This window comes from Schistocerca nitens, chromosome 11 (assembly GCF_023898315.1).
Source record: "Schistocerca nitens isolate TAMUIC-IGC-003100 chromosome 11, iqSchNite1.1, whole genome shotgun sequence".
NCBI lineage: Eukaryota > Metazoa > Arthropoda > Insecta > Orthoptera > Acrididae > Schistocerca > Schistocerca nitens.
Window position 1 is genome coordinate 121,025,358 of NC_064624.1, and position 24,797 is coordinate 121,050,154.

At 45.1% G+C, this 24,797-nt stretch overlaps 1 protein-coding gene across 2 annotated transcripts in view; it reads left to right on the top strand.

Annotated features, from left to right (window-relative positions):
• LOC126213034 (plexin domain-containing protein 1) overlaps positions 1 to 24,797 on the top strand; it is a 486,122-nt gene that overhangs the window by 355,740 nt on the left and 105,585 nt on the right. The window contains exon 2 of one of the 2 annotated variants that reach the window (XM_049940603.1): positions 16,134 to 16,388. The exons of the other annotated variant lie outside the window; for it this stretch is intronic. Within the exon in view, the coding sequence (XP_049796560.1) occupies positions 16,134 to 16,388 (255 nt within the window). The remainder of the gene's footprint in view (positions 1 to 16,133; positions 16,389 to 24,797) is intronic. 2 annotated transcript variants of the gene reach the window in all.

The window sequence follows — 24,797 nt, forward strand, 5'->3', positions numbered from 1 at the left end:
GTCCACTTAGACTCTGCAGTCACCGTTTGCAATCTTTATCTCCCTCCTGACAGGGCTCTTACACCTGCTGCCTTAACCACCCTTCTTCAGCAACTTCCTCCTCCCTTCCTCCTCCTTGGGGATTTTAATGCTCATCATCCTTTGTGGGGCAGTGCCTTTCAATCTAGACGAGGTCTTCTTATAGACCAATTTATTGCAGACCACGACCTGTGCCTTCTTAATGATGGCTCTCCTACTCATTTCAGTGCTGGTCATGGTACCTTTTCTGCCATTGATCTTTCTCTTTCTTCTCCCTCTCTCCTCCCTTCATTACACTGGTCGCCACACGACGACCGTTGTGATAGTGACCATTTCCCGTTGATTATCACGCTCCCTTCGCGCTCCCCGATGGACAGGTTACCTCGTTGGTCTTTCCACCGCGCCGATTGGCCTCTATACACTGCACAGGTCGAGTTTTCTCCCTCTTTGTCGGGTTGTATTGATGACGTCCTACGTGACGTGTCTGAGGCGATTGTTCGCGCTGCTAACGTTGCTGTCCCGCGCTCATCTGGACTATTTTGTCACCGGCAAGTCCCGTGGTGGAGTCCGGCCATTGCCATTGCCATCCGTGATCGCCGTCGAGCTTTGCAACACTTCAAGAGGCACCCATCCGTAGCCAGCCTTACTACTTTTAAACGCCTTCGCGCTAAAGCCCGTTATTTAATCAAACGGAGCAAGCGGATATGTTGGGAACGATTCGTTTCTTCCCTTGGTTCCACTGTCCCTCTGTCACGGGTATGTGCTACACTTCGTTCTCTCCAAGGTTGCCATCGGCAGTCCACCCTACCAGGCCTTCACCTCCCAGATGGCATTTGTACGGACCCATTAGTTATCGCCGAACATCTTGCGACCCATTTTGCAGTGGCATCGGCGTCAGCTTCCTATCCCGCTGCTTTCCTTCATCAAAAACAGCAGGCTGAAGCTCTCACCTTATGTTTCACCACTTGTGAGTCAGAATCTTATAACGAACCTTTTACTGAATGGGAATTTCTTTCTGCTCTATCGTCTTCTCATGATACGGCCCCTGGCCCAGATTCCATTCATAACCAACTGCTTCAACATCTCAGTGCTCCACAACGGCAACATCTTCTTCGGGTGTTTAACCGTATCTGGCTCCAGGGTGACTTCCCTTCTCACTGGAGGGATAGCATTGTGGTTCCTGTCCTTAAGCCTGGTAAGAACCCCCTATCTGTTGACAGCTATCGGCCAATTAGTTTGACCAATGTTGTTTGTAAGTTACTTGAACGGATGGTAGCCCGTCGGCTCACTTGGGTCCTCGAATCTCGGGATCTATTGTCCCCTTACCAGTGTGGCTTTCGAGAGGGACGATCTCCAATCGATCATTTACTTCGCTTGGAATCCGCAGTTCGGCAGGCTTTTTCCCAGCGCCGCCATTTGGTTGCAGTGTTTTTTGACCTTCGCAAGGCCTATGACACGGCCTGGCGCTATCACATCTTACTAACCCTTCATCAGTGGGGTCTTCGGGGCCCACTCCCGACTTTTATCCGCCAGTTCCTGATCCATCGGTCATTCAGAGTTCGAGTTGGTACTGCTTTTAGTTCTCCACGGACCCAGGAGACGGGCATCCCACAGGGTTCTGTCTTGAGTGTCCTTCTTTTCCTCATTGCTATCGATGGACTTGTGGCCTCTGTCAGTCCCTTGGTCGCCCCTGCCCTGTATGTGGATGATTTCTGCATTTGGGTTAGTTCCTCCTCGATGGCATCTGCAGAACGGCAGCTCCAGGTGGCTATACGGCGTGCCTCTGCATGGACCCTCTCACATGGGTTTCAATTCTCTCCTTTAAAATCGCGGGTGGTCCACTTCTGTCGCCGTACTACGGTCCACCCTGATCCAGAGCTCTATCTCGCTGCACAACGATTGCCTGTGGTTTCACAGTTTCGTTTCCTGGGTCTTCTTTTTGACAACAAGCTCACTTGGTTGCCCCATATCAGACTCCTGAAGGTAGGATGTTTCCGTAAACTCAATGTCCTTCGCTTCCTTGCCCACTCCTCTTGGGGTGCGGACCGTTCCCTCCTCCTCCGTCTTTATCGTGCTCTAGTTCTGTCTCGTTTGGACTATGGTTGTCAAGTTTATGGTTCAGCTGCTCCTTCCACACTGCACGTGCTGGATCCAGTCCACCATCGTGGTATCCGTTTGGCCACCGGTGCCTTCCCTACTAGCCCTGTTGATAGTCTCCTGGTTGAAGCTGGGATCCCACCCCTTTCTGTTCGGCGGTCCCAGCTTCTGGTGTCTTATGCCCTCACTATCCGTTCTTCTCCCTCTCATCCTTCCTATTCTATCCTGTTCCCAGACCATGGACGTCGCCCACCCGACTCCCGCCCTCGGGCGGGTTTACCGGTTGGGCTGCGCCTTGCGTCTCTTTACCGTGATTTTCAGCTTCCTTCTTTGTCCTGTCTTCCTCGCTTCCTCCCCTCCACCCCTCCTTGGTTAGTTCCTCGGCCTCGAATTCGGATGGATCTCCTCCGCGGTCCGAAAGAGTCCATCCCCCCGGTGGTGTTTCGTTCCTTTTTCCGCAAAATTTTATGGGAGTTTAGGGTTTGCTGTTGTTTTTTATACTGATGGCTCTAAATCTGTTGATCATGTTGGGTATGCCTTCACGTCCTCTGTTGGAACGGAAAATCATCTGCTGCCACCTACATGTGGGGTGTTTACTGCGGAATTGATGGCAATTTCCCGGGCCCTTACCTTTATTAAACAATCCCGACACAACCGCGTTTTGTTATGTACGGACTCGATGAGTGGCCTTCTTGCTATTGACCGCTGTTTTTCGCGCCATCCCTTGGTCTCTGCCATCCATGACCATCTCGCTGATATTCACCGTGCTGCTTGTTCCATTGACTTCCTATGGGTCCCTGGCCATGTGGGTATCCCGGGAAATGAGCTCGCTGATCGTTTGGCTGGGGGAGCAGTTACTTACCCCCCGTTTCCTGTAACCCCTCCTGCAGCGGATTTACGGCTTCACATCAAATCCCACTTCGCGCAGTCATGGGCCAATTCTTGGGAGGCTACTCCACTGTCTAATAAACTTCGTGCAATTAAGGTGACACCAGGCCCATGGCGTTCTTCCTTTCGCCTCTCCCGAAAGGACTCGACCACACTGTGTCGTCTCCGCATTGGTCATACCAGGCTGACCCATGGTTTTCTTTTGCGTGATGAGCCACCCCCGCTATGTGGTTGTGGAGCCTTCCAGTCAGTGGCCCACATTTTGGTTGAATGCCCCCTTCTTTTGGCTCTGCGTACTAAGTCCAGACTCCCCCACACTTTACCTTTGATGTTGGCTGACGATTCCCGGATGGTCTCTCTGGTTCTCGGTTTCCTCCGGGAGAGTGGTTTTTATTCTCAGTTTTAAGGTTTTTAATCTCTCTGGTGTTGGGGCAGGGCGGTGAGTGTTTGGGTGTCTCCCACTGTAGGCAGTGTTTAGAGATTCCCGATTCACCTCCCTGACAGAGATCCTCTTTTCTTCCCCTTTTACTCTTTTTTACCCTTTTTTCAGGCTTGGTTAGTCTTTTTATTCCCATACGTATTTTCTGCATTATAGCAGTTATACCTTTTAAGTCACAGGTGGTCTTGCCTATGCTGCTTCAGCATAGTGTTGGGTTCGTTCTCTTGCCGACTTCCCTCATTTGTTTTTACCAATGACAATGTGACTGCCCTTTTCCGTTTTTCCCTTTTTCCGTTTTATTGTTCTGACTTTTCTGAGATGTCCCGTTAGCAGAATGGAGTATATTTGAAACAAGGGACTGATGACCTCGCTGTTTGGTCCCTTAAACCTCAAACAACCAAACCAACCGTTCACTTCTTAGCTAGATTTCAACCTAGGCAGACGCACTTTCATGAGCGGCCCTCAGCCAGTTCTGTAATGTCGCATTGGTTTTCTGAGGAGGGGCCCATCAGAATATGTTGTATTAGTTCATGCAGTCCTACAAACTACCGAAGATAAGCAATTTAATTGTACTATGTGTTTCTTGAATAATAATCCTTCTCTCTAACAGTGTGCCGTACCGCATATTATTACAACCTGGACTCCCTCAGCTACTATCAACTCGGCCTCCTACTTATTTGCATTTAGTAACGAGCTGAAAACCCCCACGCGTTTTGTGCCTCTAAACAGTAAGACACAATAATTAGGAGATGTGACACTTGAAGTATATAACCTTACCCTCCCACACACAACCATTAAATTTCTCATCGTGTCTTCATTATTTTCAAAAGCTTCGAGATGCGTAAGATACACAAAATAAAATCTTTTTGCTTATCTTCATTTTCTCGTCTTGTTGTTGGCTCCTATTCTTGCGTCTTGGGGTACAGTCTTAAGGCTGAAATTTTGACGTGTTAGGTTCCAGATGACTAAAATGATGAAGTATTATCTGTCGCTATGATTTTATTTTATGCCATTCTTCTGCATCACACTGATTTGACAATCTCCATTTTCATGAACCCATCAATTACATTGTTGTAGACAAAATTAAAAAACCCACATCATTTCCATCAGAGACGTGCCTGCTGCTACTACTACATTCTGCGATACTGACAAGATTCCAGAGAGATAATATAGTTCACTGACAAAAGAAGAATTGTTACTAAGCCACATCATTATTTTATAAATGAATGCAGAAATAAATTTAATAATTAGCGTGAGCTTGTGCAATTAATAATATGAATTTTAAGTATGCCAGAATTGCTAATTTCAAAGATTTCTAAACCAAGAATAATTTTTAACCGTTAGTACATGTCAATCGTAACATTTCTTTTTATACATTTTAGCCTGAAACAAAATACATCGTATAGAAAATCAAATTTGTTTCAGTGAGAAAGCCGAGAATGTTGGGAGTGGAACAGGGAGGGATGATGCTAGTTGTGGTACGAGGTACCCTCCGCCACGCACCGTATGGTGGATTGCGGAGTATGTATGTAGATGTAGAATGTTCACCTATACAAGGATCTACAATATACATAGAATCGGTTATTTCTATTTACAAAATGTAGTGTTAGAGGAGGGTGTCCCATAAGAAGTAGTAATTGAGTTTTGCTATTTTAGGAGCAAAATAACTGATGATGGTCGAAGCAGAGAGGATATAAAGTGTAGGCTGGCTATGGTAAGGAAAGCGTTTCTGAAGGCGGTAAATTTGTTAAGATCGAGTATAGATTTGTCATGAAGTTTTTTCTGAAAGTATTTGTATGGAGTGTAGCCATGTATGGAAGTTAAACATTAATGATAAACAGTTCAGAGAAGGAGAGAACAGAAACTTTTGGAATGTGGTGCTACAGAAGAATACTGATGATTAGATGGGTGGATCACATAAGTAGTGAGGAGATACTGAATAGAACTGGGGAGACAAGACACAGCCTTACCAAAGGAAGGGATCGATTGATTCTAAAACATCAACGGATCGCCAGTTTAGTATTGGAGGCAAGTGTGTGTGTGTGTGTGGGGGGGGGGGGGGGGTAAAAATCGCAGAAGAAAACAGAGAGGAATACACAAAGCAGATTCAGGAGGATGTAGTGGGCAGTAGTTACAAGGGAACCTCCCCATCGCACCCCCCTCAGATTTAGTTATAAGTTGGCACAGTGGACAGATCTTGAAAAACTGAACACAGATCAATCGACAAAACAGGAAGAAGTTGTGTGGAACTATGGAAAAAATAAACATAATATACAAACTGAGTAGTCCATGCGCAAGATAGGCAACATCAAGGAATGTGCGAACTCAGCAGCGCCGTGGCCCCGTGGTTAGCGTGAGCAGCTGCCGAACGAGAGGTCCTCGGTTCAAGTCTTCCCTCGAATGAAAAGTTTACTTTCTTTATTTTCGCAAAGTTATGATCTGTCCGTTCGTTCATTGACGTCTCTGTTCACTGTAATAAGTTTAGTGTCTGTGTTTTGCGACAGCACCGCAAAACCGTGCGATTAGTAGACGAAAGGACGTGCCTCTCCAATGGGAACCGAAAACATTTGATCGCAAGGTCATAGGTGAACCGATTCCTCCACAGGAAAACACGTCTGATATATTCTATACGACACTGGTGACGGCATGTGCGTCACATGATTGGAATATGTTGTCGACCCACCTAGCTTGTACACTTGGCGAATGGGTAAAAAGATTATTCTACCTTGCCCGATTTAGGTTTTCTTGTGGATGTGATGATCAACCCCAAAGAAGTGATCGCATCGGACGGACGGACGGACAGATAATATAAAATTGAACTTTTCACTCGAGGGAAGACTTGAACCAAGGACCTCTCGTTCCGCAGCTGCTCACGCTAACCGCGGAACCACGGCACTCCTGAGCTCACGTTATCCTTGATGTTGCCTATCTTGCACATGGACTACTCAGTTCGTATATTTTGCTTATTTTTTTCATAGTTCCACACAACTTTTTCCTGTTTTCTCGATTGATCTGTGTTAAGTTTTTCAAGGCCTGTCCACTGTGCCAACTTATAACTAAATCTGAGGGGGGTGCGATGGGGAGGTTCCCTTGTTAAAGATGAAGAGACTTGCACAGTATAGAGTAGCATGGAGAGCTGCATCAAACCAGTCTCTGGACTGGAGACCACAACAACAAGACTTTAAAAGGTGTACTCCAGCCCACATTTGGGACGAAAATAAGGGAAGACCCATGAAAAGAACGTACCATCTTATAGACGTTCGTTAAGTGGTCAAAGCGAAGTAAAACAGGAAGTGTTTGTGACCTCTGACGCCCGTTGTGGTTGCTACTGCCTAGGCTGTTGCGGCTTTTAACCCAGGGAACGCGGGAGTCACTCACATGTGGGGTTTTGTGCTTTGTGTACGCTTTCTGGTGGTCCCAAGGACGCGGCTACGCCGGTTGCGGAAGTCCCAGGAAGTGACGGAGCTGCGGCGCGCGGGTTTATGCGGAACTGAGTGGCCAATTGCGCAGTTGCGTTGCGTGCCGCGTGTGCGAACAGAGCGGCCTTTGTTGGCGTCAGCCGCCCGTCACAGCACAGTGTTGTGGTTGTGTGCTGTGGACGAGTCAGTATCGGCCGCGTCGTGACGTGCTAACCACACTGTTGCCGTGGGAGGCGCCAGAGGTAGCTGTGGCAAAAACCGTCGGGGTAAAACTAGGACTGTCGACAATTCTGAAAACATCGATAACCTAAAACGACAAATCGCCTGGTAAAGACAATGTCCCAGCTGAACTTCTGAAATCTGGAGGAGCAAAACTGAATCAGGAGTTGTATAATCTTGTTTTCAACATATACGAGCAGGGTTGGTTGGTTGGTTTGTTGGTTGGTTGTTTTGGGGAAGGAGACCAAACAGCGAGTTCATCGGTGTCATCGGATTAGGGAAGGACGGGGAAGGAAGTCGGCCGTGCCCTTTCAAAGGAACCATCCCGGCATTTGCCTGGAGCGATTTAGGGAAATCACGGAAAACCTAAATCAGGATGGCCGGACGCGGGATTGAACCGTCGTCCTCCCGAATGCGAGTCCAGTGTGTAACCACTGCGCCACCTCGCCACCTCGCTCGGTGTACGAGCAGGATAAAATTCCTACGGACTTTGAGAAAAACATTATGATCCCCATTCCAAAGAAGGCAAATGCTATAAGATGTGAAAATTATAGGACGCTCGGCCTAGTTACTCACGCCTCTAAAATAGTAACCTCAATTATCCTAAAACGCATATAACAGAAAGCCGAAGCTAGACTCTCCGAAGACCAGTTTGGATTCCGGAAAGGTAGAGCAACCAGAGAAGCAATATTTGCTCTAAAACTAATAATAGAAAACGACTAGGTAAGAACTTAACATACATAGCTTCCGTAGATGTAGAGAAAGCCTTTGATAGTTAGATGGGGTAAGATGTTTGAGGTACTCAAAAGAATAGACTATAAAGATAGAAAAATGATATGGAACCTGTACCAAAACGAGACAGCAGTTATCCGTGGACGGACAAAACAAGAAGAGGCGCAGATACGGAAAGGTGTCCCGACAAGGTTGCGCACTATCCCCTGTTATCTTTAACCTATACATTGAAGAGGCGCTGAAAACAGTAAAGGAAAATTCACAGACAGGTGTAGTAATTCATGGCCAACGAATAGATATGATAAGATATGCCGATGATATAGCTGTCCTGGCTGAAAGTGAAGAAGATCTTGTAGTCCTACTGAATAGAATGGATAAAGTTATGGGTGAAGAATATAATATGAGAATTAATAAAGCAAAAACAAAAGTAATGGCATGCGACAAAAAAGATCAGGTGAAAGTCCAAGTTCATGTAGGCAATGAACTGCTTGAACAAATTGATAAATTTACTTACCTGGGCAGTAGTATCATCGATGGAAGGAGCAAGGCAGAAGTGAGAAGTAGAATGGTTCAAGCTAGCTGTTTTAACAAGAAGAAAAACATCTTAACATCTAAGAGCATCTGCCTTGAAATCAGGAAAAGATTTTTGAAATCATGTGTGTGTAGAGTGTGGCATGCTGTTGGTGTGAAACGTGGACTCTCGGGACAGAAGAAGACCTGAAGCTAAATTCTTTTGAAGTGTGGTGCTATAGATGCATGCTCAAAATAAAATGTATCTACAAGGTCACAAACGAAGTGGTTCTGGAAAGAGCAGATGAGAAGAGAAGCTTCTGGAGTTTCACTGTTAAAAGAAGAGTGCAATTTACAGGCCTTCTATTAAGACGTAAAGCACCCCTGAACACAATCAGAGGGATATGTAGAGGGAAAAAGACCAAGAGGAAGACCACGGCTGAGGTACACGGATCAAATCGTGAAAGATGTGGGATGTAACACCTATAAAGAAATGAAGAGAAAAGCTGAAAGACGGAGAGAATAGAGACAAGCTGCCATTGTAGCTGTTGCAAACCAATCCTTGGATTGACCACTACAGAAGAAGAACCTAAAATATCGATGTTTAAAAAATTATCATTATTAGCCCTCGAAATATAGAAAAAGTTACCAATCTATCGACGCGAAAGATATCGACGTACTGGCCAAAAAAGAATATTGGCTGGACATTGTAATATACTGCCGGTTTTAGATCTGTATATTTAAGTATTGATTTATTATTAGATATTCTGTAAATCAACAAGCTACCAGTCTGCCTATCCCCCTTAGAGCTAGAACTGAAACGAAAACCAATCACGTTTACGCTTGGCGATAATCGCGTTGCTGGCATTGTTAACTGCATGGTAAGTGGCACAGTAAAAGGCGTCTGATAGGTCCGTCGTTCGCTTTCGTCACTTACCGGATTTGGCCGGGACGCTTCGTGTCGACTTCCCCGTTTTCTTCATTTCTGCAACCGCCAGCGACCTAGGATTTGTAGTGTCAAAATTGCGTGGTGGAGCTAAACGTTGCCTTTCTGTTGGCACGACAGAGTGCCGATTACGTCAGCATCTCCAAAAAATGGTTCAAATGGTTCAAATGGTTCTGAGCACTATGGGACTTAACATCTCAGGTCATCAGTCCCCTAGAACTTAGAACTACTTAAACCTAACTAAGGACATCACACAACACCCAGTCATCACGAGGCAGAGAAAATCCCTGACCCCGCCGGGAATCTAACCCGGGAACCCGGGCGTGGGAAGCGAGAGCGCTACCGCACGACCACGAGCTGCGGGCTCAGCATCTCCCCCCCGCCCACTGTAAAGATCAGTCTTCTCCTTTAGATTTTTATTTAGCATTTTTAGCAACTGTTTTTGAAGAATGACGATGTGAAGAAACAGCACATTACTTTCATTAAAAATCAGTTTTCTAACGCAACTGACGTGCTATTTCTCCACATCGGAAATCTTGTCATTCCGTTCATACCGCCAGCCGCGACTGCAATCGGATTATTTGTATGTGCCATCTATACTTGCTTCACGCAGTCAAAGAGAGTCGACGTGAAGAGAGATCAAAAAGTAGTGAGACTCTTTCACACAGCGAAAGTAAAATTGTGTTCTGTTGCAAGTTCAAAAGAACAACTTTAAATATCTTCGAAAGACTGACAAATAAAGTATGAAATAAAAATATCGAAACTCGATATTGCCATTTAGATATCGATCTTATATTAGTAGCCCTAGTTAAAACAGATATCTTTATTCTAGTTCTGAATTACCGCCGTTTTTTGGGTATTAATTCGGTCTTTGTTATAACAGATTTTTTATTTTTTTGCTAATTGAGTAAAAAACGAAATTTCCATGAGCCATAACAGCAATGCTAAATGCTTTCCTTTTTAATTAAAACCTTTTTTTGCCGGCCGGTGTGGCCGTGCGGTTCTAGGCGCTTCACTCTGGAGCCGAGCGACCGCTACGGTCGCAGGTTCGAATCCTGCCTCGGGCATGGATGTGTGTGATGTCCTTAGGTTAGTTAGGTTTAAGTAGTTCTAACAAGGGAACCTCCCCATCGCACCCCCCTCACATTTAGTTATAAGTTGGCAAAGTGGATAGGCCTTGATAAACTGAACACAGATCAATTGAGAAAACGGGAAGAAGTTGTGTGGAACTATGAAAAAATAAGCAAAGTATACAAACTGAGTAGTCCATGCGCCACATAGGCAACATCATGACAATGTGAGCTCAGGAGCGCCGTGGTCCCGTGGTAGCGTGAGCAGCTGCAGAACGAGAGGTCCTTGGTTCAAATCTTCCCTCGAGTGAAAATTTTACTTTGTTTATTTTTGCATAGTTATTATCTGTCCGTTCGTTCATTGACGTCTCTGTTCACTGTAATAAGTTTAGTGTCTGTGTTTTGCGACCGCACCGCAAAACCGTGCGATTAGTAGACGAAAGGACGTGCCCCACGAATGGGAACCAAAAACATTTGATCGCAAGGTCATAGGTCAACCGATTCCTCCACAGGAAAACACATCTGATATATTCTATACGACACTGGTGACGGCATGTGCGTCACACGATAGGAATATGTTGTCGACCCACCTAACTTGCACACTTGGCGAATGGGTAAAAAGATTCTTCTACCTTGCCCGATTTAGGTTTTCTTGTGGATGTGATGATCACTCCCAAAAAAGTGACGAAAACATAAGAGTTTGTCACATAAACTGAAAATAAAAAAATTAAACTTTTCACTCGATGGCAGATTTGAACCAAGGACCTTTCGTTCCGCAGCTGCTCACGTTACCACGAGACCACAACGCTCCTGCGTTCCCAGTGTCCTTGATGTTGCATACCTTCCCATGAACTACTCAGTTTGTATATTTTGCTTATTTTTTCACAGTTCCACACAACTTCTTCCTGTTTTCTCAATTGATCTGTGTTCTTTTTTTGAAGGCCTATCCACTGTGCCAACTTATAACTAAATCTGAGGGGGGGTGCGATGGGGAGGTTCCCCTGTAAGTTCTAGGCGACTGATAACCTCTGAAGTTAAGTCGCATAGTGCTCAGAGCCATTTGAACCCAAAATCTTTTTTTAAAAAGGTGTATATTTTGTTCGTAAAAGGTCCATTGATTTGATTGCATTATTATAGAAATGCGATCAGTGCTATTTTAATAATGCAGACAGAGACGAGCAACAGATTGACACAAAAATCGGTACAGCATTGCTGAGACAGTGTCCGTGTTGCCGTGTCTCGTGGCTTCAGGTGCGCCCTGGTCTGTACGCCTGACACCCGTCGTCTTGCAGAATAGCACCAACCCCAGTCTGCAAATGTTTCTGTCAACTGACGTAGCAGTAGAGTACAATTCTTAATTTGTTTTAAAAGATTAGAGATTTTCCTGTCATTTCTGCAACATAATTAAAAGAAAAGAACTTAAGGGTAACAGTAATAAATTAAAAACGGTTCATTCAAAGTATAAAACAAAAGTGCGTTGTAGTTGATGTGCCGCTTCTGTCTACATAATAGGTCTCCATCTGCTTGTAGCCCTCGAAAACGGACGACTTAACACGAAAAGTATAGGCCTTCAACTTCAGTTTTCACACTTTAACACTGGCTATTCGTAATGCCACAACAGTGGTACGACCCCCGACTACAATACGATTTTTGAGAGGAGATTCAAAAACTTCGAATCAACATAAGAAAACTGGTGATTATTTTGTAGTATTTAACAACTTATCACTTTTCGAGAAAAGCAGCGAACGGTTGGCAGACTAACCAGTCTTCTATTAGCTTGTTCAATTTAGTATTTTGATTGTATATCTGTTGAAACTGAGAGAGCCACAATTTTTCAATTCTTGTAGGGTTTCTACGTTTACTACAGAAAATAACACTAATTACAGAAAATAACATGAATGAAAAGTCGGAAATCGATTATTTTTGAAAGGGGTTAATTTGAGCGGTTTTAACAATCGGGTCAAAATGGCGTGGAGGAGAAAAAACTATATAGAAGAAAACTGTCAGTGATAACAGCCATTTCTGCCTAGAGGTCTCGGAGGTTCCCATAAAGGAGCGCAGGGTGGGCGCTATTCAAAGTGGTGCAAATGGCTCTGAGCACTATGCGACTCAACTTCTGAGGTCATTAGTCCCCTAGAACTTAGAACTACTTAAACCTAACTAACCTAAGGACATCACACACATCCATGCCCGAGGCAGGATTCGAACCTGCGACCGTAGCGGTCGCTCGGTTCCAGACTGTAGCGCCCAGAACCGCACGGCCACTCCGGCCGGCTGGCGCTATTCAGATATTGCGTAGCGACACCAGAAACGGATGGCGACAAAATTTTAGAAGTAGCCACTAAATCACCAATTCTTTGAGGAATGGATCTCCTATGGATGAAACAGCTTCAGACTTTTGATTACTTTACAAATTAGTTGATTTTTCATGTTAAGCATGTAAGAAAGTACGGGGCGATCAAAAAGTTTCTCCCCAATGCCGTATGATTGTTAGGCTAGCGTACCGTATGCCGCAGTGAGTATACCGAAATGAAACTCAGTGAAATAAAAGGTATTAATTTGAATACTCATTTTTAATTACAAATTTTCACATTAAATGTTGAAAGGGTCTCCCCCTCCCCTCCCCTTTTGTTGAATACACAATTCAATTCGTGTAATCATGTTTCCAAACACAAACTGTACCCGAACAGTGAAAGTGGATACTGCAGTTTTCAATTCATCGATGGATTTTGGACGGTTTTTATAGACAGTTCCTTTCGCTGCACCTCAGAAGAAAGTCAGGCGGTGTTAGGTCAGGCGATCGTGGAGGCCAAAGTCCCTGTGAAATTATGCCATCACCAAAAACATCAGCAAGCAGTGACACTGAAACGCGAGCTGTATGCGCGGTTGCACCATCTTGTTGAAAATACCCGTTCAGTATTTCACTTAACACAAGTTCTCCTATGAATGGGTACAGAATATCACTGCAGTATCGTAGTGCGTTTATTGTTTCGTTGAAAAATATGGGACCCACAATCCGACGTCTAGAAACTGCAATCCAAACTCCTATTTTCACAGAATGAAGTGGTTCGTCATGAATACACAATGGATTTGCTGTACTCCACATACGAGAATTTTGCGTGCTCATGTACCCGGACAAATGAAACCACGCCTCATCAGTGAAAAACGTTTCATTATGAATATTTCTTCCAATTTGTTGAACGAAATTTTTGAACCATTGACAATAATGCAATCTCTTACCATGATCAGTATTTTTCAGTTTTTGCACGACTGTCACTTTGTATGGGGAAAGTTCTAATTTTTTCCTTACAGCTGTGTGGGCCGTTCCGACACTAACATCGATTTCCTGGTCGAGTTTTCTTACTGACTTGTTCGGACTCGTGGACGTTTTATCGGAAATATCGAGTAGTTTATCCTCAGACAAAACGCTAGGACGATCACTTCTCGGTGCACCTGTCACTGAACCCTTACTTAGAAATTTATTACTCAAATCTCGCACAGTATCGCGATGTGGGAGTGTTGTCTCCGGGAAAACTGAATTAAATGTTTGACGAACTGAAACTGGTATTTACCGCCAGCTTTGAACACTTGTTCGACTAAAAACACACGTTCTTCATTGGTTAGCATTTTAACACTGACATAAACGGAACAAACGAACAAAGGAGCTAAACTTGAACGTCCACGTCAACACGTAACGACACAAACCAACGATACTACTGACTCTGGCTGAGATAAACGAAACAGTGGAATGTTGGGAGAGTCCACTTCAAGGGAAGTAACCCAGGCAGGCGAATAATCATACGGCACTTCGGAGAGACTTTTTGAACACACCGTAGAAGTTGACAAAAGTTTCACAGTGCATCCTGTCATAAAGTAGCAACTGCGAGACAACAGTTTGTTGACAGTCACATTCCTGAAATGAACTGGCCTTCCAGAGTCCCGGTCGGAAGACAATGGAACGCATGTGCGAAGAGTCAGAACGTAGACTTCAGATCCCAGCGTCTGTCTGTTTTGCACTCTTGAGGAAGAATGGGCTGCCATTTCTACACATGCTTTGAAGTGATCATTTGCTCGGAAACAGAAAATGGTAACCAGTATTAGGTTGGGGAATTCAAAGCTGCACTATAAGTAACTGATTCACGAAGCATTTTTCATGACTGTTTTAGGGGGGAAAAAAGTGACCCCTCCTCTTGGCTACCATTCATCTAAGTGGAAAGTTAAATACTCACAATGTTACACTACTGGCCATTAAAATTACTACACCACGAAAATGACGATCTACAGACGCGAAATTTAACCGACACGAAGAAGATGCTGTGATATGCAAATGATTAGCTTTTCAGAGCATTCACACAAGGTTGGCGCCGGTGGCGACACCTACAACGTGCTGACCGGAGGAAAGTTTCCAACCGATTTCTCATACACAAATAGCAATTGACCGGCGTTGCCTGGTGAAACGTTGTTGTGATGCCTCGTGTAAGGAGGAGAAATGCGTACCGTCACGTTTCCGACTTTGATAAAGGTCGGATTGTAGCCTATCGCGATTGCGATTTAGCGTATCGCGACATTGCTGCTCGCGTTGGTCGAGATCCAATGACTGTTAGCAGAGTATGGAATCGGTGGGTTCAGGAGGGTAATACAGAACGCCGTGCTGGATCCCAACGGCCTTGTATCACTAGTAGTAGAGATCACAGGCATCTTATCCGCATGGCTGTAAAGGATCGTGCAGCCACGTCTCGAACCCTGAGTCAACAGATAGGGACGTTTGCAAGACAACAACCATCTGCACGAACAGTCTGACGCTGTTTGCAGCAGCACGGACTATCAGCTCGGAGACCGTGGCTGCGTTTACCCTTGACGCTGCATCACAGACAGGAGGGCCTGAGATGGTGTACTCGACGACGAACCTGGGTGCACGAATGATAAAACGTCATTTCTTCCGATGAATCCAGGTTCTGTTTACAGCATCACGATGGTCGCATCTGTGTTTGGCGACGTCGCGGTGAACGCACATTGGAAGCGTGTATTCGTCACGCCATACTGGCGTATCATCCGGCGTCATGGTATGGGGTGCCATTGGTTACACGTCTCGGTCACCTCTTGTTCGCATTGACGTCGCTTTGAACAGTGGACGTTACATTTCAGATGTGTTACGACCCGTGGCTCTACCCTACATTCGATCCCTGCGAAACCCTACATTTCAGCAGGATAATGCACGACCGCATGTTGCAGGTCGTGTACGGGCCTTTCTCGATACAGAAAATGTGCGACTGCTGCCCTGGCCAGCACATTCTCCAGATCTCTCACCAATGGAAAACATCTGGTCGACGGTGACCGAGCAACTGGCTCGTCACAATACGCCAGTCACTACTCTTGAGGAACTGTGGTATCGTGTTGAAGCTGCATGGGCAGCTGTACCTGTACACGCCATCCGAGCTCTGTTTGACGCAATGCCCAGGCGTACCAAGACCGTTATTATGGCCAGAGGTGGTTGTTCTGGGTACTGATTTCTGAGGATATATGCACCGAAATTGAGTGTAAATGTTATCACATGTCAGTTCTAGTATAATATATTTTTCCAATGAATAACCGTTTATCATCTGCATTTCTTCTTGGTGAAGCGACTTTAATGGGCAGTAGTGTAGTATGTGGGGGTCAGAACATCCTGATTAACCTGTACATTTGCAGGCAGGTTTCTCAAACCGGTTTCCAGTACTGTGTCCCGCCGTGAGGTATACGGACAATTTTTTCCCCGCGCAAGTTGTTTACGTGTGGCCTTCTTGGCGGTGTTGCAGATGCGCTGGTGTACTTGGTGCCTGGTCGGTCTGCCGCCGCCGCCGCCAGCGTCTTTGTGGAGCTGGTGCCGCTGTCGCCGGCCAGGGCGCGGACGAGGCGCTACCTGGCGGGGGAGGAGTCCGCCAGCGCCGAGCAGAGCAGCGGCGGGGGCGGCAGCGTCGGGGGCGGCGGGGGCGGCCCGCGCTACGAGAACCCGCTGTCCGGCGCCGAGGGCGAGGCGGGCCGCTACAAGACCACGGCCGCCTCCGCGCCAGGTGGGACTGCCTGACTGCCTGACTGCCTGCCTACCTACTACTGCTCTACCCACAGTTTTGTATCACCTCCGTTCCGAAGGTTCCGGATCCTGTACAGAAAACTGGAATAGAGATTAACATAAACAGTATTTCCGCCATTTTTATTGCTCATGAAAACCACACTTTGCATGTTGTACCATCATACAGCGAGACCTTCAGCGGTGGTGGCCCTGATTGCTGTACACACCGGTACCTCTGCAGCAAGTCCTCTTGCATTGTTGCATGTCTGTATTCGTTGTGGCGGACTATCCACAAGTTCATGAAGGCACTGTTGGTCCAGATTGTCCAACTCCTCAGCAGTGGTTCGGCGTAGATCCCTCAGAGTGGTTGGTGGGTCACGTCGTCCATAAACATCCCTCTTCAATGAATCTACATCTACATCTACATTCATACTCCGCAAGCCACCCAACGGTGTGTGGCGGAGGGCACTTTACGTGCCACTGTCATTACCTCCCTTTCCTGTTCCAGTCGCGTATGGTTCGCGGGAAGAACGACTGTCTGAAAGCCTCCGTGCGCGCTCTAATCTCTCTAATTTTACATTCGTGATCTCCTCGGGAGGTATAAGTAGGGGGAAGCAATATACTCGATACCTCATCCAGAAACGCACCCTCTCGAAACCTGGCGAGCAAGCTACACCGCGATGCAGAGCGCCTCTCTTGCACAGTCTGCCACTCGAGTTTGCTAAACATCTCCGTAACGCTATCACGGTTACCAAATAACCCTGTGACGAAACGCGCCGCTCTTCTTTGGATCTTCTCTATCTCCTCCGTCAACCGGATCTGGTACGGATCCCACACCGATGAGCAATACTCAAGTATAGGTCGAACGAGTGTTTTGTAAGCCACCTCCTTTGTTGATGGACTACATTTTCTAAGCACTCTCCCAATGAATCTCAACCTGGTACCCGCCTTACCAACAATTAATTTTATATGATCATTCCACTTCAAATCGTTCCGCACGCATACTCCCAGATATTTTACAGAAGTAACTGCTACCAGTGTTTGTTCCGCTATCATATAATCATACAATAAAGGATCCTTCTTTCTATGTATTCGCAATACATTACATTTGTCTATGTTAAGGGACAGTTGCCACTCCCTGCACCAAGTGCCTATCCGCTGCAGATCTTCCTGCATTTCGCTACAATTTTCTAATGCTGCAACTTCTCTGTATACTACAGCATCATCTGCGAAAAGCCGCATGGAACTTCCGACACTATCTACTAGGTCATTTATATATATTGTGAAAAGCAATGGTCCCATAACACTGCCGTTCGATAGGGTTCGTGTTCGGAGAAGATGCTGGCCAGTCTAGTCGAGCGATGTCGTTATCCTGAAGGAATTCACGATGGGGGCGCGAATTGTCGTCGATGAAACGAATACCTCGCAATATGCTGCCGATATGGTTGCACTATCGGTCGGAGGACGGCATTCACGTATCGTACAGCCGTTACGGCACCTTTCGTGTCCAGCAGTAGCGTGCGTCGGCCCCACATAACGCCACCCCAAAACAGCAGGGAACCTCCACCTTGCTGCACTCGCTGGACAGTGTGTCTAAGGCGTTCAGACTGACCGGGTCGCCTCCAAACACATCTCCGACGATTGTCTGGTTGAAGGCATATGCGACACTCATCAGTGCAGAGAACGTGATGCCAATCCTGAGCGGTCCATTCGGCATGTTGTTGGGCGCATCTGTACTGCGCTGTACGGTGTCGTGGTTGCAAAGATGGACCTCGCCATGAACTTCGGGAGTGAAGTTGTGCATCATGCAGCCTATTGCGCACAGTTTGAGTCGTAAGACGACGTCCTGTGGTCGCACGAAAAGCATTATTCAACATGGTGGCGTTGCTGTCAGGGTTCCTCCGAGCCGTAATCCGTATGTAGCGGTCATCCACTGCAGTAGTAGCCCTTGGGCGTCTCATCGACAGTTCCTGTCTCTCTGTATCTCCTCCATGTCCGAACAACATCGCTTTGGTTCACTCCGAGACGGCTGGACACTTCCCTTGTTGAGAGCCCTTCCTGGCATAAAGTAACAATACGGACGCGATCGAACCGCGGTATCGACCGTCTAGGCACGGTTGAACTACAGACAACACGAGCCGTGTACCTCCTTCCAGGTGGAATGACTGGAACTGATCGGCTGTCGGACCCCCTCCGTCTAATAGGCGCTGCTCATGCGTGGTTGTTTCATCTTTCGGCAGGTTTACTGACATCTCTGAACAGTCAAATGGACTGTGATACAACGTCTGGGAACCGGGATGATGCGAAACTTTTTTTTGATGTGTGTACATTCCGTGCTGAGAGCGGCTTTTATTATGGCAATACTGCTCGGGAAGTGCTGGAGCCTGTGCTGTGAGAAGGCAACCAGGCCGATATGAAAGACTCATCGTCCGATTTTTCGAAAACTATTAGGTGAAAAAGTTTGATTTTTTTTTTTTCCTCGTATTACGTCCAGTTACCTTTAGGAAATTTTAAAGATTTGGCAGAGGTGACAACACACTGCGTGAACTTTATGTATGGTTGCTTTTGGCTCATACATTACACAAAATGAAATGTAGTTGAGATAACAAAATTTTATTTGAAATTCAGAGCAGAACGATATCTCATTTCGTTCTCGAGTTATTTGGTTTTATATGTGATGCACGGTCGCACGCGACGAACATAGAGAATAGTGTAGCCATAACAATCGCCCTTTCGCATAAATGATTCCATATGTCACAGGTTTTCTGCAAATGAGAGCATGCAATGAGGGACATGCGTTGATTGGTAAATACTCAAAACTTTTTTATTGTCCGAGATACAGAAGTAACTCGACCGCTCGTTGCTGCCTCAGATCGCATATAGGTGTCCACAGCAGTGAAGGAAAACACAAGCGGCGCACGTATACACGTGCACTGCACGTATACATCTACATCCATACTCCGCAAGCCACCTGACGGTGTGTGGCGGAGGGTACGCTGCGTACCTCTATCGGTTCTCCCTTCTATTCCAGTCTCGTATTGTTCGTGGAAAGAAGGATTGTCGGTATGCTTCTGTGCGGGCTCTAATCTCTCTGATTTTATCCTCATGGTCTCTTCGCGAGATATACGTAGGAGGGAACAATATACTGCTTGACTCTTCGGTGAAGGTATGTTCTCGAAACTTTAACAAAAGCCCGTACCGAGCCACTGAGCGTCTCTCTTGCAGAGTCTTCCACTGGAGTTTATCTGTCATCTCCGTAACGCTTTCGCGATTACTAAATGATCCCGTAACGAAGCGCGCTGCTCTCCGTTGGATCTTCTCTATCTCTTCTATCAACCCTATCTGGTACGGATCCCACACCGGTGAGCAGTATTCGAGCAGAGGGCGAAGAAGTGTACTGTAACCTACTTCCTTTGTTTTCGGATTGCATTTCCTTAGGATTCTTCCAATGAATCTCAGTCTGGCATCTGCTTTACCGACGATTAATTTTATATGGTCATTCCATTTTAAACCACTCCTAATGCGTACTCCCAGATAATTTATGGAATTAACTGCTTCCAGTTGCTGACCTGCTATATTGTAGCTAAATGATAAGGGGTCTATCTTTCTATGTATTCGCAGCACATTACACTTGTCTACATTGAGATTCAATTGCGATTCCCTGCACCATGCGTCAATTCGCTGCAGATCCTCCTGCATTTCAGTAAAATTTTACATTGTCACAACCTCTCGATATACTACAGCATCACCCGCAAAAAGCCTCAGTGAACTTCCGATATTATCCACAAGGTCATTTATGTATATTGTGAATAGCAACGGTCCTAAGACACTCCCCTGTGGCACACCTGAAATCACTGTTACTTCGGAAGACTTCTCTCCATTGAGAATGACATGTTGCGTTCTGTTATCAAGTAACTCTTCAAACCAATCACACAATTGGTCTGATAGTCCATATGCTCTTACTTTGTTCATTAAACGACTGTGGGGAACTGTATCGAACGCCTTGCGTAAGTCAAGAAACACGGCATCTACCTGGGAACCCGTGTCTATGGCTCTCTGAGTCTCGTGGACGAATAGCACGAGCTGGGTTTCACACGACCGTCTTTTTTCCAAACCCATGCACGTCCACTGCACGTATACACGTCCACTTCACTTGGGGAACAGCGTATCAGGACTTGTGTACATATCCACATCAGTGAAAGGATGAAGGGGCTCCGGAACGCCCTATACTTGCAATGTTAAAATAACGCTTATAAATTACATCTTTCCTCACAAAGTATTTGAGGTAGGAAGTTGAACTTTTTACAGATTATTTATTGGAATATGGGCTACAACTTAACACAGGGATTTTACAAAATTTTAGTTCAGTTATTAAAGATGATTTTTTTCAATTGTAATGAAAATTCACAACATTTTTTTGCAATTTTTATTTATATATTCAAAAATATACAGTTTTTTGGAAAAAGGCTGTGTTAAATTATGCAGAAGGTACTGTGTAACATTTACTGAAAGTTTGAAACAAATATGTTTGGAAGATCCTTAGAAAACATGTAATTAGTATGAGAAAATAAAAGTTTTGGGAATCGAGCGACAAAGATTGGATTAACTTTTTAGTGCATTCCAGGTCCATAGGATGGATTATCTTCATCCTCTGCAAACTCCTCCTCCAGCTTCCTCTTGTTCCTCCTCCTGTTTACTCTTGCTTGTATTTCTAGACTCTTTACAGCCCTGTCTGCAGCCCGAAGGCGTTCCTTGTCTAAAGCAAGCATCGCTCGTACCGTGTTAGAACCTGTCTTCATTCCCATATTTCTAAATACCTTGCACCTTACAATGTTGCCATCATTGAAAGTCGCAACAGCATCATACACACCAAAGTGAAGTGCTTCTATTCCAACAAATACAGTCTTGGGGATTCTCGACCATATAACACTATTTACACTTTCATTGGGGTTTTGAGTTTTTCCGTGAATACACTTTTTCAACAGTTCAGGTGCTGCTAAGTCTCTGAAAATAGGTTTTATCACCTCCATTATTGCATGAGGCAGACTATGCTTATGAGTGTACACTTCACCAGTTAGCAATCCTTTGTTATATTTACACCAACTCTCTTCTTCTTTGGGACACAAGCTATGTTGGGGATTTTCATCGTCTTTATTGTTTACAGTAATAACACATACCTTTGGCTTTGCAACATTTCTCCTTTTCTTAAAAGCCTTCAGAGGATTTCTAATAACTTTACTTTTACTCATTATTATACTTCAACAAAACAGAGACTCAAGAAACAGAATTAATTACGAATATTTTCGAGATAACGACAGAGTAAATAAACATGAAACAATCGACAATCACACCAGCGATATATATTGAACCATCACAGGTTAGCCACAACACATACTTTATCTCACATCACTAAAATGTACCTGATGAACACGGACGTTAATAATAACACCATTTGACAGCAGTTCAACAGCGCCACAGTAGGTCACGCCCATGTAGAACACATTTCAAAAAAAATTTAAAAATAGTTGGAGTCTTCGGAATTGAATAAATTATGTATCTATTAAAAGGTAATAGTCTGCAGATTCAGAAAACGCAAAAAAGTAAAAATTGAACTTTTCATGATTTTGAGCCTTTCCGGAGCCCCTTAAAGGCCCCAAGCTGTTGGCCTGTGCGTGGCTGATGGATGGACAGTAGGGTCCGCGCTACGGGTCTATCTGTTCCACCGGCCGACCGCTGCCTGTCAGCCCACACTCCGCCGGTGCAGGCAGGGAGGGTACGCAACACACTTGGCGATGTCCGTACATGCAAACGCTCGTAAAGATGCCGGACGTTGTCCTGCAACCGACTGTACCAAGAATCTTGAGCCTTTTGATGTGCAGTTCGGAAATGCTTCTGGAGAACAAGTAAGTTCCCTCTTCGTCATACATGTTCAGTTGCCGAGAACGTGGTCGTCTTCCTGGCCAGAGGCGTTCCTTTGGAACACGAACAGCTTATTCCGTTGCAGTAACTGTATCCGGACGTGCATTGTCCTGCTAGAAAAGCGCACCACGATCCTGTCGAAGATACGGCAGTAACACGGGGCCAACAGCCCGTCCAATTGAGAGGCACCCACATGCCTTGCTCATACTGTGGCATCAAGCAGTGAGGCCTGCAAGATGAGTGGTCTGCCAAGCGAGTGGATTCATTCTTATTTATCGAGTAACACGAACTCTAGTACTCACAATTAAGTTACAAATTATCCTCCTGTATGAATAATACGCAACGGAAACGCACATCTGACTATCAGTAATTTACAGAACTCTGACTGTACACTACGCACTGGCAATACCACGTTTTCTTTTTTTCTTTTATTTAACGGCTTTTGTCAACACGTGGCCACCGCACTGAATATGAATGGCGCACACATTATAAATTCGGGACATCATGACAACATACAATTCGAAGGAAAAGTCCACCAATCTTTTTCTTTTCAATATCTTATTTATTCCGATAAATTCTCTAACCTAAACACACACATTCCATAACCTTCAACAATAACACATGAGAAATTCCGCCCAGTGGGCATGGCTTTACATTGGTGAATCTCTATATTATGGTCTCGTAATTATATAACGCTACAGTGCACTTTCTGGATAGGATGGTGGATCTTTTTTTTTTATATCTCACACTTCGACTCTCACAATCATCATCACAAAACTTTCCTCCAGACCGAGCAGTACAGAAGGAACAAGCATAACCCACTACCTCTGAAACTACCTTGCTACTCTCCCATGCAAACCACACATACTTAAATTTCATGAAATACATCAAACCGGCAACAAACAATACAAAACAAGGAATAGTCACAACGTTATAATCCCATCACCTTCAGCTTTCCCACTTCAATTAAAATTCATTCCAGTTTCACACGACACTGCCCCACTTCGTAACTTTTCTTTCCTACTACGAACTCTGGACGATATATGCACGTCTTCCTGTGCAATGCAAGCCAAGTGGCGTTGCTGGATAGACGGCTGACTCACCTTGCTTCTCTCTGAGTTTGAATCAAGCGTCACACGGAAACATATCACGCAAAGTAATATTAAGAACATATTCATCACACACGCGAGTCCTCAACTGATACCATGGACGAGTACTTCTCTTTATCCTTTGTCTCATACACAGATTGAGACTCACACAGTACTCACCACGTGGAAGTACTCGTCTCTAATTTCAAGTCCTGCACACGCCATTTCTTAAATATTTCAACTTATGGTACACACGCTATTTCTTAAATATTTCAACTTATTGTACACACGCTGGTAATTCAGCTTAACTTAAGCACACGGAAGTATTTCAACTTATTGCTACACGTGGTTTCATTGTGACCGTTGGTCACTTCCAAAGATTACTACGATCCCATTAATATTACGTGCCTGACATTTAATTCTCCCCACAAAAGTTCCTGAAATAGAGAAATTATTATTTCAAACTACTCTTAAGTATTCCACATGCATACCATGTCTCCACTCTTTCGTCATTACAGAGCACACCTAAGACAGGTCTTAACAGCACAAGATCCAGCGGCAGAGTGCTGAAACATGGCCGTCCTTCAGGTCCTCTCGCACCTCTGTCGAAGTGGGAGAAGCACCTTGCTTCCGTATTGGTCAGCCACATTTCAAGCGCTCAAAGCTCAGGTAAATTTCATCTCTTTGGTCCCACTAAAGGTGGCCAAAGGATAGACTCAAAGATGATTATATATCCACATTCACTATCTGCGGTTAGCAGACGACCATACATTCATTCATTTCACAGATCTCACCAAACTGGATGTAGGGATTTACTTTGTGGGAGTGCACATGTGTCAATTAAATAAATAGTCATTCTTTCCCACACTGGTATCCGGCTTCGCTGTATTAATTGAAATTGAGTTATTTTTACCAAAAAAATGTGTTGTTCTGACAAGAATAATGAAGTATGTTGTACCTATTTTCAGTGTCAGGCGGTACTGTACCCTTTCACAATGTGTAGTGGTCAGTGGTTGTTTTACCCTCCAGAAACACCAAATGTGACCGCAAGCCCTCCCACACTACACTGAAGTGAAAGAAATCCTGGGATACCTCCTGGTATCGTGTCGGATCTGCTTTTGCCAGCATATCGCTGCAACTCGACGTGGCACGGACTCGTCAAGACATTGAAAGTCCGTGCAACAATATCTACGTCTACATCTACGTGGTTACTCTGCTGTTCACAATAAAGTGCCTGGCAGAGGGTTGAATGAACCACCTTCAAGCTGTCTCTCTACCGTTCCACTCTCGAACAGCGCGCGGGAAAAACGAGCACTTAAATTTTTCTGTGCGAGCCCTGATTTCTCTTATTTTATCGTGATGATCATTTCTCCCTGTGTAGGTGGGTGCCAACACAATGTTTT